At 32.5% G+C, this 15,664-nt stretch overlaps 1 protein-coding gene and 1 non-coding gene across 4 annotated transcripts in view; one reads left to right on the top strand and one right to left on the bottom strand.

The window, feature by feature from the left end:
• Positions 1–351: 351 nt before the first annotated feature.
• LOC145299439 (ferric reductase 1-like) overlaps positions 352–15,664 on the bottom strand; it is a 143,457-nt gene continuing 128,144 nt past the window's right edge. For all 3 annotated transcript variants that reach the window (XM_080144404.1, XM_080144403.1, XM_080144405.1), the window contains exons 14-16: positions 13,699–13,845; positions 2,579–2,649; positions 352–1,306 (exon numbers count right to left, since the gene is read on the bottom strand). In XM_080144404.1, coding sequence (XP_080000530.1) covers positions 1,214–1,306; positions 2,579–2,649; positions 13,699–13,845 — 311 coding nt within the window. In that variant the 3' untranslated portion in view covers positions 352–1,213. The remainder of the gene's footprint in view (positions 1,307–2,578; positions 2,650–13,698; positions 13,846–15,664) is intronic.
• Positions 9,473–9,545, top strand: Trnac-aca (transfer RNA cysteine (anticodon ACA)). Its single transcript has one exon. It is a non-coding gene; the product is annotated as a tRNA-Cys (tRNA).

Below are 15,664 nucleotides of genomic sequence, written 5' to 3'. Positions count from 1 at the left end.
CTGAATTACGTTGCTTTTATTTTGCTCATTTTCTGGAGATGTGGAAACCTAATTGATCCTACTCGTAGACGGGATGCGAAATAACATTGACTATTTCACATTTTAAACCTCTTGTCTTAGTAACATTACTAACTATTACTACGATACTATCCCATGGATTACTGTACACACAATTAACCCTTATCCCCGAGTGGCTTCTGGGCCTTGATAAGTGGTGACCTCCATGTAAAAAAAAAATTTTTTTTTTAAATAATTTTTTTATTATTAATTTTATATATATAACTTTTCTAAAATAAATAGACATGAAAATGTTTTGGGCTTTTTTTTTTTTTCAGAAATAGTATATTTTCCTTTCTTTATATTGTTACCCTAGACTTATGGTTTGTGTTTCTATTAATGATGAGCACTGAAGTTTGATTTTTGAAGTTGAAAAGAAAACATTCTTTTCAAAAAACAAAAGTATATTTCATTGACCCAAACACTAACCCTAAGCCCGAGTTGGCATTATAAAAAAAAACTACATGTAGGAAAAGGTTTGGTGAGGGTTTTTTTTATGGTATAGCAACTCTTTTGGAAAAATGGTTTTATGCTTCAAGTTCTTCAAGTATTTATTCATGATGTTCGATTTAGTTGTTTTGTCACGGAAAATTGCTGCTTTATTGTTTTGGACTTTGCAGAACATGATTGAGTTTTGCTAAAAAAATTTTTTTTTTAAAACAATAACATTAATGTTGCGTGCATTTTAGGCATAAAAACGTGTAACATTACTTTCATTTATAAAAATAAAAAAATGAAAATATCGCTGAACACAGCGTTACCAAATCGAGTTATCACCAACAAGAATTACAATTACTTTAGGAACTTAAAACACTAAAGAGTCTATAACATAAATATGACACGCTATAACAATGAATAAAACAACGAGTATTAAAAGATTATTAAAACCAAAGCAAGAGCTTGCAATGTCATTAAAAAAAGCTGGCCAGGCAATTAAAAAAAGCTGGCCAGGCAATTAAAAAAAGCGTAAAAATATTTAAATTAACTTTGATGAAAGAAAAAAAAAGGTTTACAATTGGTTAAATAATTAATTTTAGTTAAATCCTAAAATATGTTTTCAAAGCCATTAAGTCTTTGAATGTCAGAGCATCCGCCCCCTTTTTTTTCTTCTTTCTTGGGTGGGGATGAGGGGGTGAATATTTCTGGAAGTTTCTTCTTAGGAAACCATGATGGCAACAATCACGACGAAGGTCAAGACAGTTGTGAAGAAGACATGGGTACACATACAACACTTCTTGAAACGACGACCCTGGAAAATAAAAAAAATTTAAAAACTTCAATTATTTTTTATATTAATTATAAAAATGGTAAAATAAAACAACACAAGCATGCTTACATTTCCAAATTAATATAACACGCAAGATAAACATTAATTCAATTAGCAGTCATTCGTTTTTTTTTTATAAAAAACTAGCAGGCTATAATATAACACACAAGATAAGATAAACATTAATTCACTTAGCAGTCATTCGTTTTTTTTTATAAAAAACTAGCAAGCTATAATATAACACACAAGATAAGATAAACATTAATTCACTTAGCAGTCATTTGTTTTTTTTTTTATAAAAAACTAGCAGGCTATAATATAACACACAAGATAAGATAAACATTAATTCAATTAGCAGTCATTTGTTTTTTTTTATAAAAAACTAGCAGGCTATAATATAACACACAAGATAAGATAAACATTAATTCACTTAGCAGTCATTCGTTTTTTTATAAAAAAAAAACTAGCAGACTATAATATAACACACAAGATAAGATAAACATTAATTCACTTAGCAGTCATTCGTTTTTTTATAAAAAAAAAACTAGCAGGCTGCTCGGCATTGCACAGTCATAAACTTCATTTAAATATAATATTTTAATTTATGCAGATTTCGTATTTATTATTATAGAGACAATACTCTATGGATTATTATATTGTACTCTCTATATATAATTAGCAGGTTATCTGGCATTGCCCGGTCATACAATACACTTAAATATTTTAATTTATGCAGACTTATAGTTATTATTATTATTATTATTATTATTATTATTACAGAATCAATTCTTTACTGTTATATTGCACAATTGAAGCATCATACTTGACTTTTTCATTTTAAACTTAAATTCATGCTGTTATATATGAAAATAATTTTATAAAATCAACAGTAAGTTCTCTACAGTGCAATGTAGACTACAATGTATTGTGAACTAAGTCACTGCAGGGAGGCACGTGAAGCTTCCTCCTGGTACACCGCAATGGGTCCCCAACTAGAGCAAGCAAACAATCAATTTGATTTGAAAAATGGGTGATTTCACCGATTTTGATGACAATAAAAATATGAGAGTGTGAAACATTCATTGATCATCATTCAATCCTGGGCAACATCGGGGCTCCCTGCTAGTGTATAATAATCTAAGGCAAATGTAACTTCGATGTCTGTCTGTCTTCATCACTCATTTCTTAATGTGGAATTATTCAAGGAAAAATTTGTTTTTAGTTTAATTTTGCTGGAAAAGAATTTGAACTTACCACTGGATAGGGTTCGGGAATTCTGTCTTTCGGATTGTTAGCTTTCTCATATTCATATTTTTCTTGCCGCTCTGAAATGACAAAGAATAAATAATACATAAATGTATAGTTTTGGAAGTTTTTTAACTTTAAAAACTATATAAAAAAAACTTATTTAATTTTTATATTTTTTTTATCATTTGTTGGAAAACTATTTAGTCAGTAAATCATTTAATCACATGCAATTGCTACATCAACTTGCTTTCTTGAATTCACAATAGTTCTAATGTTACTCCAGGTATAATCAGTTGTCTACCATGAAACTGTTTCGGGGATTTAAAAACAAAAACAGTATATTAAATCATGGCTCCCCAGCAGTGTTGATCAAACACCATCTCCCTTAATTACAAAAACAAAAAAATGTTCTGAATATTTGATCTAGTTTCCTGCTCCAGATTAATTTGGTTGACCTATTCATGCTATCAAAAAAATGTCTTCCTTAACTGTGAGATTCGTCCTTGTCTCCAAATTAAAAATGGATAATTTTTTTTTTGAATTTACAAGTCAGTTGTATTCATACAATTCGGATCAATCTATAATACTACTTATTACACCCTACTATTATTAGTGCTTTATTTATATATTTATATTCTTATTTACTTATTAAAAATATATAAAAGTTTAAAATTATATATATATATATATATATATATATATATATATATATATACACACACACACATATACATACAATTTTCTTTTTTTATACATTACTAATGCAGTTGCGGATTTCCTTTATTAATATATTTTGATTAGTTTTATATGATTTCAAAGCATCAGGATATATATATATTCTTCAGAATAATTTTTTTATTTAACAATAAGTTGGTATGGAAACCTGTGATTATAATATTTACAAAATATTACTGGCGGTAATATTCTATAAGTTATCCCATCTAAATAAGAATTGCTCGATATGCAAGATAGAGCAAATAAATTAAATTGTGATTCAATGAATTTCAAAAAACCCTTATTGAAATGAAGTGGTTGAGTTTCATATCAAAGATTTTTATTATTCGAAGCAAGACAAAGAATACTTTTGAAAATTAATCTCCTTAACCTATAGGGTTTCGATTTCTACCATCTCATCAGAGGAGAGAAAATATTAGCAAATATTTATAAAGGTATGAACCCTATTTGCTAAAGTCAGTGAGACATGGAAAGTCAAAGTCAAAATAATTAATTAGTCAGAAATCCTGTAGCAAGAGGATTTGAAGAAAGGGATATGAAAATTGTAGACCCAGATTGCATGGTAAAATCCATGGAGAATGTTCTTTACAGCAGTTGGGTAATAAGATCCAAGTTGTATATTTGGTAATCCGCATAGCTGAGTAGATATCCGAATCGGGAAGTTTTCTACACATGCATTCACATACACACATACTTACATATAAACATATGTATACATGTACACATGCATGCACGCATACATATATATATACACACAAATGCGCACAGCTACATATACACACAAATGCACACACTTACACAATATATCCATACATACACACCCATATATACCTACATATACACTCATGTATACAAATGTATAGATTTAGACATAAAGAAAGATTAATTTGATTTCTAAATCCGTTATGTCCGAATGCTTTTTGCAAATATTAGTACCTTATTTAATAGTATTGGGGAGATTGAGTGATAGTAAATATTTATATCGAAAGTGATAAGTAGTTATATATATATATATATATATATATATATATATATATATATATATATATATATATATATATATATTAAATTGTAATTCAATGAATTTCAAAAAACCCTTATTGAAATGAAGTGTGTCTGTATGTATGTATATGTATGTGTATGTGTATATATATATATGTATGTGTGTGTATATATATAATTTTCTATTTTTTATTTATTTTTTTTATTTATTTACTTTCACTTTTTTTCTTAGACTTGGCCATTTATTTGTTCTTCTGATCAGTTTTCTTAATTTAATTCTGAGACTTTCACGTGCATATCTAAGCTGACCTAATTATTAACGCTAACTTTCGCGCTTTTTGTCTGGGTCAGTTTGACCTTGCTTTTCAAATTTAAACTTTCACTGCTTTTCGGGTTTTTTTTTTTTTTTTTTTTTAAACCTTAATTTTTTTGAATTATCCAGCCTTGACAGACGTGTTTTAAATATTATCTCCAGTGCTTTTCTTTTAATGATTTGGAATTCATTCCAAGGAACTCTGCCTTTTGGATTATTTTGGACCATTTGGAATTTACCCATTGGATTGAAATTTTAAATTCGACCATTTTGGATTTTACCATTTTTGGATTTTTACCCTTCACCGGACTATCCATTCGTGTGAAATCTTTTTATCATTTTTCTTTTGCCTCCTGTTCCCCTTACCTCACCCTTTTTTTAACCAAGTAAGATATGTGACTTACTTGTAGTTTCATTAAATACTTTTATATGCAAAATCCGATCCTGCATTTTGCTAATTCCTGCCCTCTGATGAGAAGGAGAGTATTTCTTCGAAACTCTGTGGATTAAGGACTACCCACTTATCTTGTGCTTCCTTTTTTAAAATTAAATATGTTTTTAACTCTTTTTCAAGATGTCTTTTAACATGTTTTATTAATCATTTGTTCATATAATAAGCTCTATTTCCTTTTCGGTTGTATTGAGCTTTTACATCTGGCTGAGTTTATTTTACTTGTAAATATTAACTCTTTAATATTTATAATATATTTTAAGTTTACCATTTTGATTACCTTGTTAAACTTATTGTAATTTTTATTTATATATATATATATATATATATATATATATATATATATATATATATAGATAGATAGATAGATAGATAGATAGATAGATGCTGATTTCATAGAATAGACACTCTGGTTAGTAAGTTTATATGTCCAGTTATAAAACAAACGATTTTTCTCAAGTGGTGTTGTGATGTAGCATACTCCAAATGTCAGCAATATCTATATATAGTTCAGCAAAACAAGCAGACGAGGTTATTTGTATTAAGATTATTCACAGCATCGTTCTTATCTTGAGTGCTGTTATAATAATATATATATATATAATTGTCAATGTAACCTCTGCCCTTCTTCAGGTTTATCTTCTTGAATTCCAGAATTTTTCTGTCAAACTCAAGAATCTGCATAATAATAATAATTCAAAATACTATGCAGATTCTCGAGTTTGACAGAAAAATTCTGGAGCATGGAATTATTTATTAAATTCATGGAATACTCTCATTCCATGCTGCACAGAAGATTGAACCTTTAGTCATTTAGAATTGATTTTTATGCCAGTAAACTTTTATGCCCAGTTATAAAACTGGTCGATTTTTCTCATACTCCAAATGTCGGTCATATATATATATATATATAGTAAGTTAAAAAATGTATATGGCGATTAAGCTATACTGAATATTCCGCGTTTCATCCACTTTAGGACTCTTCAGGCTTATGCGCAAATTCTGTGGTTGTTTGTCGTTTTTATATGTGCATTCGTGCATAAGCCTGAAGAGTCCTAGAGTGGATGAAATGCGGAATATTTAGTGTAGCTTAATCGCCATATACATTTTTTAACTTACTAACTAGCTCTACCTACGTATTGAGCACTTTTGAAGTAAATACTTAAAGTTTACGCATAAATCTATACTTTCGTATATTTTATGTGAGTAAATTAAGTAATTATATATATATATATATATATATATATATATATATATATATGTATATATATATTAGTGATAGGACGATTCCAATATTTATCCTGATTCCAATACAATTATCCATTCCGTACTAAATTCCCAATTTTGATACAATTACTGATTCTGATTCCAATTCTTTATAAATCTCTATATATCTATATATATCAAATTCTATATATATATATATATATATCAAATTCCTAATGAACCGCCCCCTTAAGTAAACACTTCATCAAATCTCCACACTAACGTAATGTACTTGCAATAACTCTTATCCCTGAGTGGCTTCCGGGCCTTGATAAGTGGTGATCACTGTGTAAAAAAAAAAAAAAAAAAAAAAATCTAACAATAAAATTGCTATTTTTCTGATTACCATAAAAACGCATGCTTAATTTGCATATATTTTCTCAAACATAAAAACACACTTGTGGGGGAGATGATCTATAGATTTTAGTTTAAAATCAATCAATATTTATTATTTTATTATTACTAGCAGCAGTGGAAGATTTTATTTTAAACAAAATCAAATAAAAAAATACAATTTACAATACAAACGGTGCAGTTTTAAGCCTTAACATGTTTAAATTTGAGTTCTGCACTATGCAAAAAAAGAAATGACTAAGTCCATCATTTGCCCCCCCTCCCATTTAACCCCAAAAGTCGACAAGGCCTTAACATATTTAAATTTGAGTTCAGCACCATGTAAAACTGCTAAATAGATATACACAGAAAATTTTGGACAAATATGGTTAAAATAGTCCCAAAATGGAGTATTTTTATTAGCCCTAAAAGAGCCCCTAGGGCACACCCAAGAGTTATCGTGAAGTATAGATAAATAAAATTCTTTTACTTATATCATGTTTAATGTTTATGCAAAAGGCATAGTTATTAAGAAAAGTACGGACAGACAAACGGACAAAGGTGAATTTACAGGTCTACCCTCCTTTTGTCGGGGGACCGAAAATTGTTGTTTGTTGTGGAGTTGTAGTTTTGTTTGGACAGAAAATCGTTTTGCTACAGTAGTAATCAAACATTGTCTAACAGAAAAGATGCCATGGAGAAATACAGTTTTGGCTCTTTGGCCCTTATATACTACTTTATCATTATTTTTATGGCAAGTGCTCGACTGAACTCCAATCTATGGTTCCCCCTTGCCAAACTTTCACAAAAAAACACTCGACTAGCTACAACCATTATATACGATTTCTCACACTCTCAATCTGTGCCTAAATCTAAACGCTGATTCCATGAACAAAGCTTCTTTCCGAGAACTGCCCATCTGTGGAACACTGTTCCGCTGGCCTGCTTCCCGGTTGAATACAACATAGTAGCCTTTAAATCCAATGTAAACAAGTTCTTGTTGAGCCATCCCCATAAATAATCAAATTCTATCCAATTTACACTACTAACAATTATAAAACTATGAAGACAACCATATTGCAGTCAGCTGGAAAGCAGGAAAACGGAAGACACAGGCGTGCAGGTCTAAGAAAGAAGCTTTATTCATGGAATCTATGTTTAGGTTTAGGCATAGAGTGGGAGGAATTATTGATAGTGTTTTCAACTAGATGAGTGTTTTTCGTGAAAGTTTGGCGAGGGGGGACCATTGATTGAAGCTCAGTTGAGCACTTGCCATGAAAATAATGATAAAGCAAAGACAAACTCGCTACATCTCTTCTGTGAGAAAGAGGTTGCAGGGAAGAAAAAACGACATCGCCTATGAGGCTACAAAATCTATTCTGAACTCTATCAAGGCAGGATTGAAATCAAGGTTTTTGATTAGCTTGGCAACATCACGTACAGATATTTGTATATCACATAGCGTGTTTTCTGATACAGGAGGAAATATTGGGGTTGGTAGCCTTGGTCGTAAAGGGTAGATTAAGCTGCAAAGTTCTTGGCAATGAGTTTGGCTCAAACCCGTAACGCGAAGGAGAAAAAAGATTATTAAAAAAAAAAAGAGTGACATGTCTCCATCACGCATCCGGAAGTTTTAAACATTGAAATTAAACATAGTCAATCTAACCGATACGATGACTTGCAAAAATGGCGATGGAAAAACCGACCCCTCCTTGCAGAAAACTGCCCACTTGAGGGTGAAAGAATTAATGTTTTTGGACAATTTTTCGATATTTGTCGGAAGCAGGAAACAGGGAGGGAATTCCATAGTTTAGCAGTCCAAGAAAAGAAGTTATTAGAGTAGAAGGCTTTTTAGCATCTAGGGACCTCGAGAGTGAAGGATTGGGTTTTTGCTACTAGACAGGTTTATCAGATGTATGTATGTTGAGGGGGTAAAACTTGTACAGGGATTGTAACAGAGGTTGGAACTTAGTTGATGGTGCAAAACCTATTAGATTGGAGACTATTTTTTGGCCCCTGTCTAAGAGGGAGAGATTAGTGATGGATGCATCAACGAAGATGCGGCAACAATACTTCATGCAATGTTGCCGATGTATTTGTTCTAATTCATGTTGCCTGTGAGGAGTTTGAACAATGCACTCTCTTGTAGAGTGTTATTAGTCACTGATTGAGAAGGTTTCTTATAATTGGTATAGAAAGATTTTATGAGAAATCCAACGAAGGTAACTTTTATTCATTCCAAGCTTTTTGGGAATTTGCACAAGTGTAGCACCATAATAGACTAATTCTTTTATTCAAGATCATGACAAAATGTCTCCAGCCAGCATCTTATAGTACACAGTTTAAAGTATTATTTTATTGATATGTTGTAAATTGTTGCTTAATGAATATTAGCATCTCTCTGTTAACTTCTGTTGTGAAATGATTTATGAGTGGAAACACAGAAATATGAAGAAATAACTGGATGAAAACGATTCTATTGAAACCAATAATATAAAAATACTATTAATAAAATTCTAAATGTTTATTTATTTGTTTATATGTGTGTGCCTATATACCAATAAAACTTTCGAATGGATGCACCGAATTGAAAAATTCTTTTTTTCCTTGAAAGGCGTGAGTCTCTAGATTATCCTTATCTATATATGGTTTGTAATGAACAACTCTGAGTCACACAAAAAGCCTGAAATAAGAGTTTTAGGGTCGTTTCGTGAACTTGATGAAAAAGTTATCTGCCCATGACAACGGAATTTAGTACTATCTTTATACAGTCGCAATAACATCTTTTGGCATATGGATAGGACTTGTAGCACAATGGATAACGCGTCTGACAACAAATCAGAAGATTCCAGGTTCAAATCCTGGCAAGTTCGTAATAATTTTAACCATCATTTTATCCAACGTTTACTCGTTATCTTTACCTTTAGTTAGGGTTTTTTTTTTCAGTGATTTTTTTTGTCCATATGGGAATTTCCCATACTCTGAGTTCACAGGGTAAGTGTTGATGGTAAGACGATGTTGAGAGTACTCGATGTTGAGTGTACTCGATTTTGTGCTTGACTCAGCGTTGCGTGTGCTGAAGCGCTGCAGCCACTAGTATAAAATGATTTATTAAGAATTTTATAACTTGGAGAATTACTATGAAATGAGGTTTTTCTTGCTAATCTGATTCTGATAAGTGTCTCTCCATTGAATTTTATTGTTTTGTTGTCCTCGGGTCAATTTAAGTGCAGATAAGTCTGGGTAGATCAATCAATACCTAAAAAGTTTATTCTGGCAAGGGAGATAACTTTAGTGTACAAGAGTTATTTTCCTTTAAACATTATTTCCTAGATGGATTTTGTAACTGTTGTGGTCCCGTAAGTGTTCAGAAGAAAGACACAACTCGATAAGTAGTGCAAAAAGAATATATTGAACTGAAAAGTTAATACAACAAATAAAGAGTTTTGATATATGTCAGTAATGGAAGAAGGAATCTCATTTTAATTTATGGCATATATATATATATTGTCGCGGCTCGGCCGCTAACAACAACAACAACAACAACAACAACAACAGCACAACAGACGACCGGCCACTGACAGCCTCCGCCGAAATCAGCAGTAGTCAGTAATATCAGCAGCCGTCACGTGATTTCAGAGCCCCGTTTTAGAAAAGAAATTTAAAAAAGACATCTTTTCTACAACAAAAACAAAACAACGAACTTTAATTTCCTGGAAAAACTTCGTTAAATACAAACAACGAACTCCTTCAGCATCGACTGTTTGTAAAGAACACATCCGAGAATTGATATTTACTGTTGTTTAGAAACAACTTCCGGCCCACTCCATGTGACTAGCAGTCCCCCGAATATACGGCGATGTTTTCCACCACTCGGCAGCTTGGTCTCGGCAAAGCTCTGCACTTGCTCACGGTCTCCTCACCGTTCGACGCTCGCGCATTCACTGTGACTCCAGTCTCTTCACTGTAGCAGTCCAGTCCACCACCACTACCGTGGCTCCGGTCTCCAGCCGTAGAAGTCCACCACCACTACCGTGGCTCTGGTCTCCAGCCGTAGAAGTCCACCACCACTACCATGGCTCCGGTCTCCAGCCGTAGAAGTCCACCACCACTACCGTGGCTCTGGTCTCCAGCCGTAGAAGTCCACCACCACTACCGTGGCTCCGGTCTCCAGCCGTAGAAGACCACCACCACTACCGTGGCTCCGGTCTCCAGCCGTAGAAGTCCACCTCATCACCACGACTCCGGTCTCCATGTCGTCCGTATCTCGTATACACTGACGCCTCCTTCTCAGTGTCTGTCCGATCCGAGCGCCCGTCCGTACCTGATGAACACTGAACCCTCAGTGTTGCCAATTCGTCCGTCCATTCCTCTCATAACCTGACGCCTACACATCAGTACAGTCCCAGTCGGACCCAAGTCGACCAATCACCCGCACCAGTTACCACGCCGACTTCTCCGACGTCATCCCAGCATTCCAGCTCACGGCGAACCGACAAGCATCCCCCTGACGGAATACACCGGCGACGGACCCCGGACCAACGTCGCCCAGTGGAAAATTCACATTTACCACCCTCTTGTTTGCCTAAATAAAAGGCGAAACTTCGTCTTTAACCTAAACTATCCGCGTTTGTCATTCTTCTTTGTTCTGCTGTTGTCTTCCTTGCCCTTGTGTCTGACGTTTATTTAGTTGCACGGTCAGTTGGCTAACCACCTTCAGGCCCCTCACTGCAACAATATATATATATATATATATATATATATATATATATGGCTGAATTTAACATAATGGATTAAAAAAATATAAATGAAAAAAGGGCTAAATCGAGGAAAAATTGCGATTAAAAAAAAATTGTCATCAATATGGCGGGGGAGAGACAAAATATAATTTAAAAAAATATATATTCATAATTCATTTTTTTTATTTTTTAATCAGAATTTTTCCTCGATTTAGCTCTGTTGGTCAAGAAATGAAATCCAGTTAGCTAGCCCTTTTTCTTTTGTATGTTAATTGGTCTATATTCAGCTATAATTACATTTTGTAACCCCAAAAACTTTTTCAAATATATATATATATATACATCTATGCTTTTTATTTGTTTTTACATAAACATTAATATGTCGCTGCACATTCATGAACATGTTTTGGTCAGCTAGTTACTAGAGACTTATTCAGACGATATAGATTATACAAAAGTTGAGTCCATAAGGTTATGGACTCAGCTTTTGCATAATCTATATTACCTGAAGAGGTCTCTAGTTACTTGTAATTAGCAGACTAAAACATGCTCATGAATGTGTAGCAACATAATAATGCTTATGTAAAAAATAATAAATAGTATATCTTGCCCTACTTTGGTATTGAGCACTCCTATATTAACCTTGTTAAAACTTCATTGATTACTTTGCTTCTGGAAAATATAGTCTTATTTATAATATTCCGAATTTTACTGAGTTTATATAATTGAAAATTCAGTAATCGTTCATATACCAATAAGTTTTAAGTCAAAATGAGATGACTCAAACTGTAAGCTACAAAATTATCATATTTCACAATTGAGCATTCATATATTGTTTTAACAAAAACCAAGACATCAAGGAATAGATTGATAGTAACAAATAGTGTATTTCATCGTTAGTTACAATTGTTTCAAGACTATTCGGACAAATTCAAACCTTATGTCATTTGAAAATTTTCACAAGAACAGACTGTTCATTGCTAAAGTGTTTTTTTATTCAATACGTCTGACGAAAGGCTGTTCTTGTGAAAATTTTCAAACAACGTAAGGTTTGGATTTGTCCGAATAGTCTTGAAACAATTTTAACTAACGATGAAATACACTATTTGTTGCTATCAACCTATTCTTTGATGTCTTGATTTTGTTAAAACAATATATATATATATGTATATATATATATATATATATATATATATATATATATATATATATATGTATGTATGTATATGTATATTGTCAGTATGAGAGTTGCTACAAGATCTCATGTTGATGATGAGATTTTGAGATCTCTCTTTTTTTACTAAAGGATCTAAGTTCTTCTTACTGAGAGGCATAATTCTAAATTTAAAATTCTGATGCCTCTGTTCAGTCGAAAGACAAAGGATACCCCCTGTAGGGGCAGCTGCCTGTGTAATTATGTGGCAAGAGTTGAGCAATCTCCAACCACACTTCTCCTGAATTGGCACTGCTTGAGTCCAGTGGCAAGGAAAGTTCAGGATGACTGGAAACAATACCGAGATAAGCAGAGAGTATATACAGCACCTACTAGTCCCAAATGGTCACCCATCTGGTACTGGCCAGGCTCACCATTGCTTAACTTGGATCTGATGGGAACCGGTGTGTCAAACGTGATTATGCCGTATATTTATTATTATGCCATAAATTTAAAATAATTAGTCCATAAACAGAGATAACTCTAGTTTCTACATGGGGAATGAAAATAAAAAAATAAGGAGGATGTAAGGAGGAAAAGAAATGACACAATGATGATGGAAACCTTCTGTTATGAAACAATGGTCAGGTTCTGCATCTAGTCTGGTGCACTGCAATGTTTGCTGTGGCCATAAAGACAAAGCTGGAGTTGTCTCTTTGAATGCAGGCCTGGGCAGATGATAAGGAACCTCGGTTTGCCAGTTCTTGGCATCCTAGACAAAGTTTAACGAAAAGGCAAGCAAATATGGCTGAAGTCAGCACATCTGCAGGAGTTGCCAGCAAGTTGTTGCAGTGCTTCACCATTCACCTATCAGAACTCCAAACCCGATTTTTAGCCTTTGCCTTTCCCAAAGCATCCACAAGGTAGTGGAGCTATTTGCCCATAGCTGGGGAAAATTTGAAAATATTTTCAATTTTAATGAAAATAATGGAGATCTTCATCGTAGTTATGTAAATAAAAGTGAAATTTTTAAGAGATTTTTCTTAAAAAGACAAAAAAAAAAAAAACACAAATTCCATAATGGTGAAAATTTAAAACTAGACACAATAAACAAGTGAAAAAAAACAGCCATACCTTCGTTTTTATCATGGTAGCAGAAGTCATGAATCTCCAGGACGATATTGATGATCAGATGCAGGAGCAGAAGAATCATAATAACCCAGGTGACCCAACCAGGTATGTGCATCTTCCCATAATCCAAACCAATCAATAATGTCGGCACTGGATTAAAAAAAAAAAAATGATTAATGCTAGTTTGTCTGGATTATCTCCCTTGTAAATACTCTTCATATTAATAAAATAAAACAGTAGATGTATGTATGTGTATGACTGTGTGTAAATATTTAACCGATAAACTCTTAAATTACTGGTTACATAACAGTGAAATTAACAGGAAAAACTAATCATGCCCCGATGGTGATTTATAACGAGCAAAGTCTTTATTTGGATGGATGAATAACACGTACAGAAATATATAAGCAAGTTGAAATGGAAAATGTTCATTTCAACTTGCCGACATATTTCTATTACTTTTGCGCATGTGCAAATTCATTCATAGTTTGAAGTGGTTTAATTTTAAATTTTCCTTATCTATCTGTCAATAGCTCAAATAGTATGGGATGCAAGTGCAGCACTAAATGTTTTGGTTTTGATTCTAGCTGATGGCACCCAAGTCTTTTTTTGTTTTTTTTTTTAAATCAGTACTATATATCGATGCCCCTGTTTGGTCTCAAAAGACAAAGGATACCTCTGTAGGAGCCGTTGCGCGTGTAATTGTGAGGCAAGGGTCGTGCAATCCCTATCCACACCTCTCCTGAGTCGACACTGTTTGGGTCCAGTGGCAAGGAGATGACCAGGACGACTGGAAACAATGCCGAGATAAGCGGAGAGCACATACAGCACCTGGAAATCCCAAATGGTCACCCATTTAGTACTAACCAGGTTCAATGTTGCTTAACTATATATACATAATATTCGATAGCGAATTGGCTCTTTAATAATAAATACAAAGTTTGCATGAATTAAAATATATTTAAACAAATTTTACGGCCAGGCAAAGTTGTGCGCCTCCCGCTAGTCATATTAATAAAATTATGTAACAGCATCACATGTGTATTTCTCGCGTCAATGTAACTTTGATAATTACATTGAATTATTGGGCAACCTAGTATATTTACTGATTCAAACGAATACCTGTTCTGAATCTTGTCAGAAGTAAACAATGTTACTTAAACTGGATAAACCGCAGTATTATATTATATTATTTTAAATAATGTTATCTACTGAATTTATATTTATTATGAAGTTTTATTATGTTTGGATATGTTCATTTATTTTATTTAATTTATTATAAGTGAAAATTGAATGTTTTTAACGATGTTCAGTAAACATTCATTTAGTTAAACATTAATTAATCTTTTTTGTATTCATTCAATTTATTTTAATTTAGTTCATTTTTTTTAAATATTTTACTTTCAGTATTAATTATTTCTGTAAATTTTCTGTAATTTTTTAATCAGTTTTCCGATATTCTTATGCTTTGACCTAAATTTTCATCAAGGTCTTCAGATTAAGCAACAAGATTTGGAACTCGCTTGGATCTGTAAATATGTTGGATTGTCAATTATTCTTTTTTATTTATAATTATATTTACCAATAATTGAAATAAATAAAATGCAACAGCATATAGTACTAAAAATTAAATCCACCATAATTCATCTTTGATGTCAAAAATTTTAAACATTTTGTTTATACAGGGAGTATTTGAAAAGTAATGCCTCCTATTTTTTATTCTGTTCAAATGGATAAGAGAGGATTTTCAAATTACATTGTTATGACCTGAAAGTTTCATCACTCTGTTGCAGATATTGATGGTGTGAAACTCTAAGAAAGCAATCTCTGTCATAGAGTTGCATCATTGAATTCTTGACAAAAGTGCATTGAGAATAATGGTGACTATGTAGAAGACTAAATTCTGGATCAAAAAGGTTGCTCATTTTAAAGGTACAACTCCTATCTTTGTAGCTCTTGAACTTTTTGA

This window comes from Euprymna scolopes, chromosome 2 (assembly GCF_053919585.1).
Source record: "Euprymna scolopes isolate OS-2025 chromosome 2, ASM5391958v1, whole genome shotgun sequence".
NCBI classification, from domain to species: domain Eukaryota; kingdom Metazoa; phylum Mollusca; class Cephalopoda; order Sepiida; family Sepiolidae; genus Euprymna; species Euprymna scolopes.
Note: the sequence above shows the minus strand (reverse complement) of the source record. Positions and strands in the feature narration are given on the sequence as shown.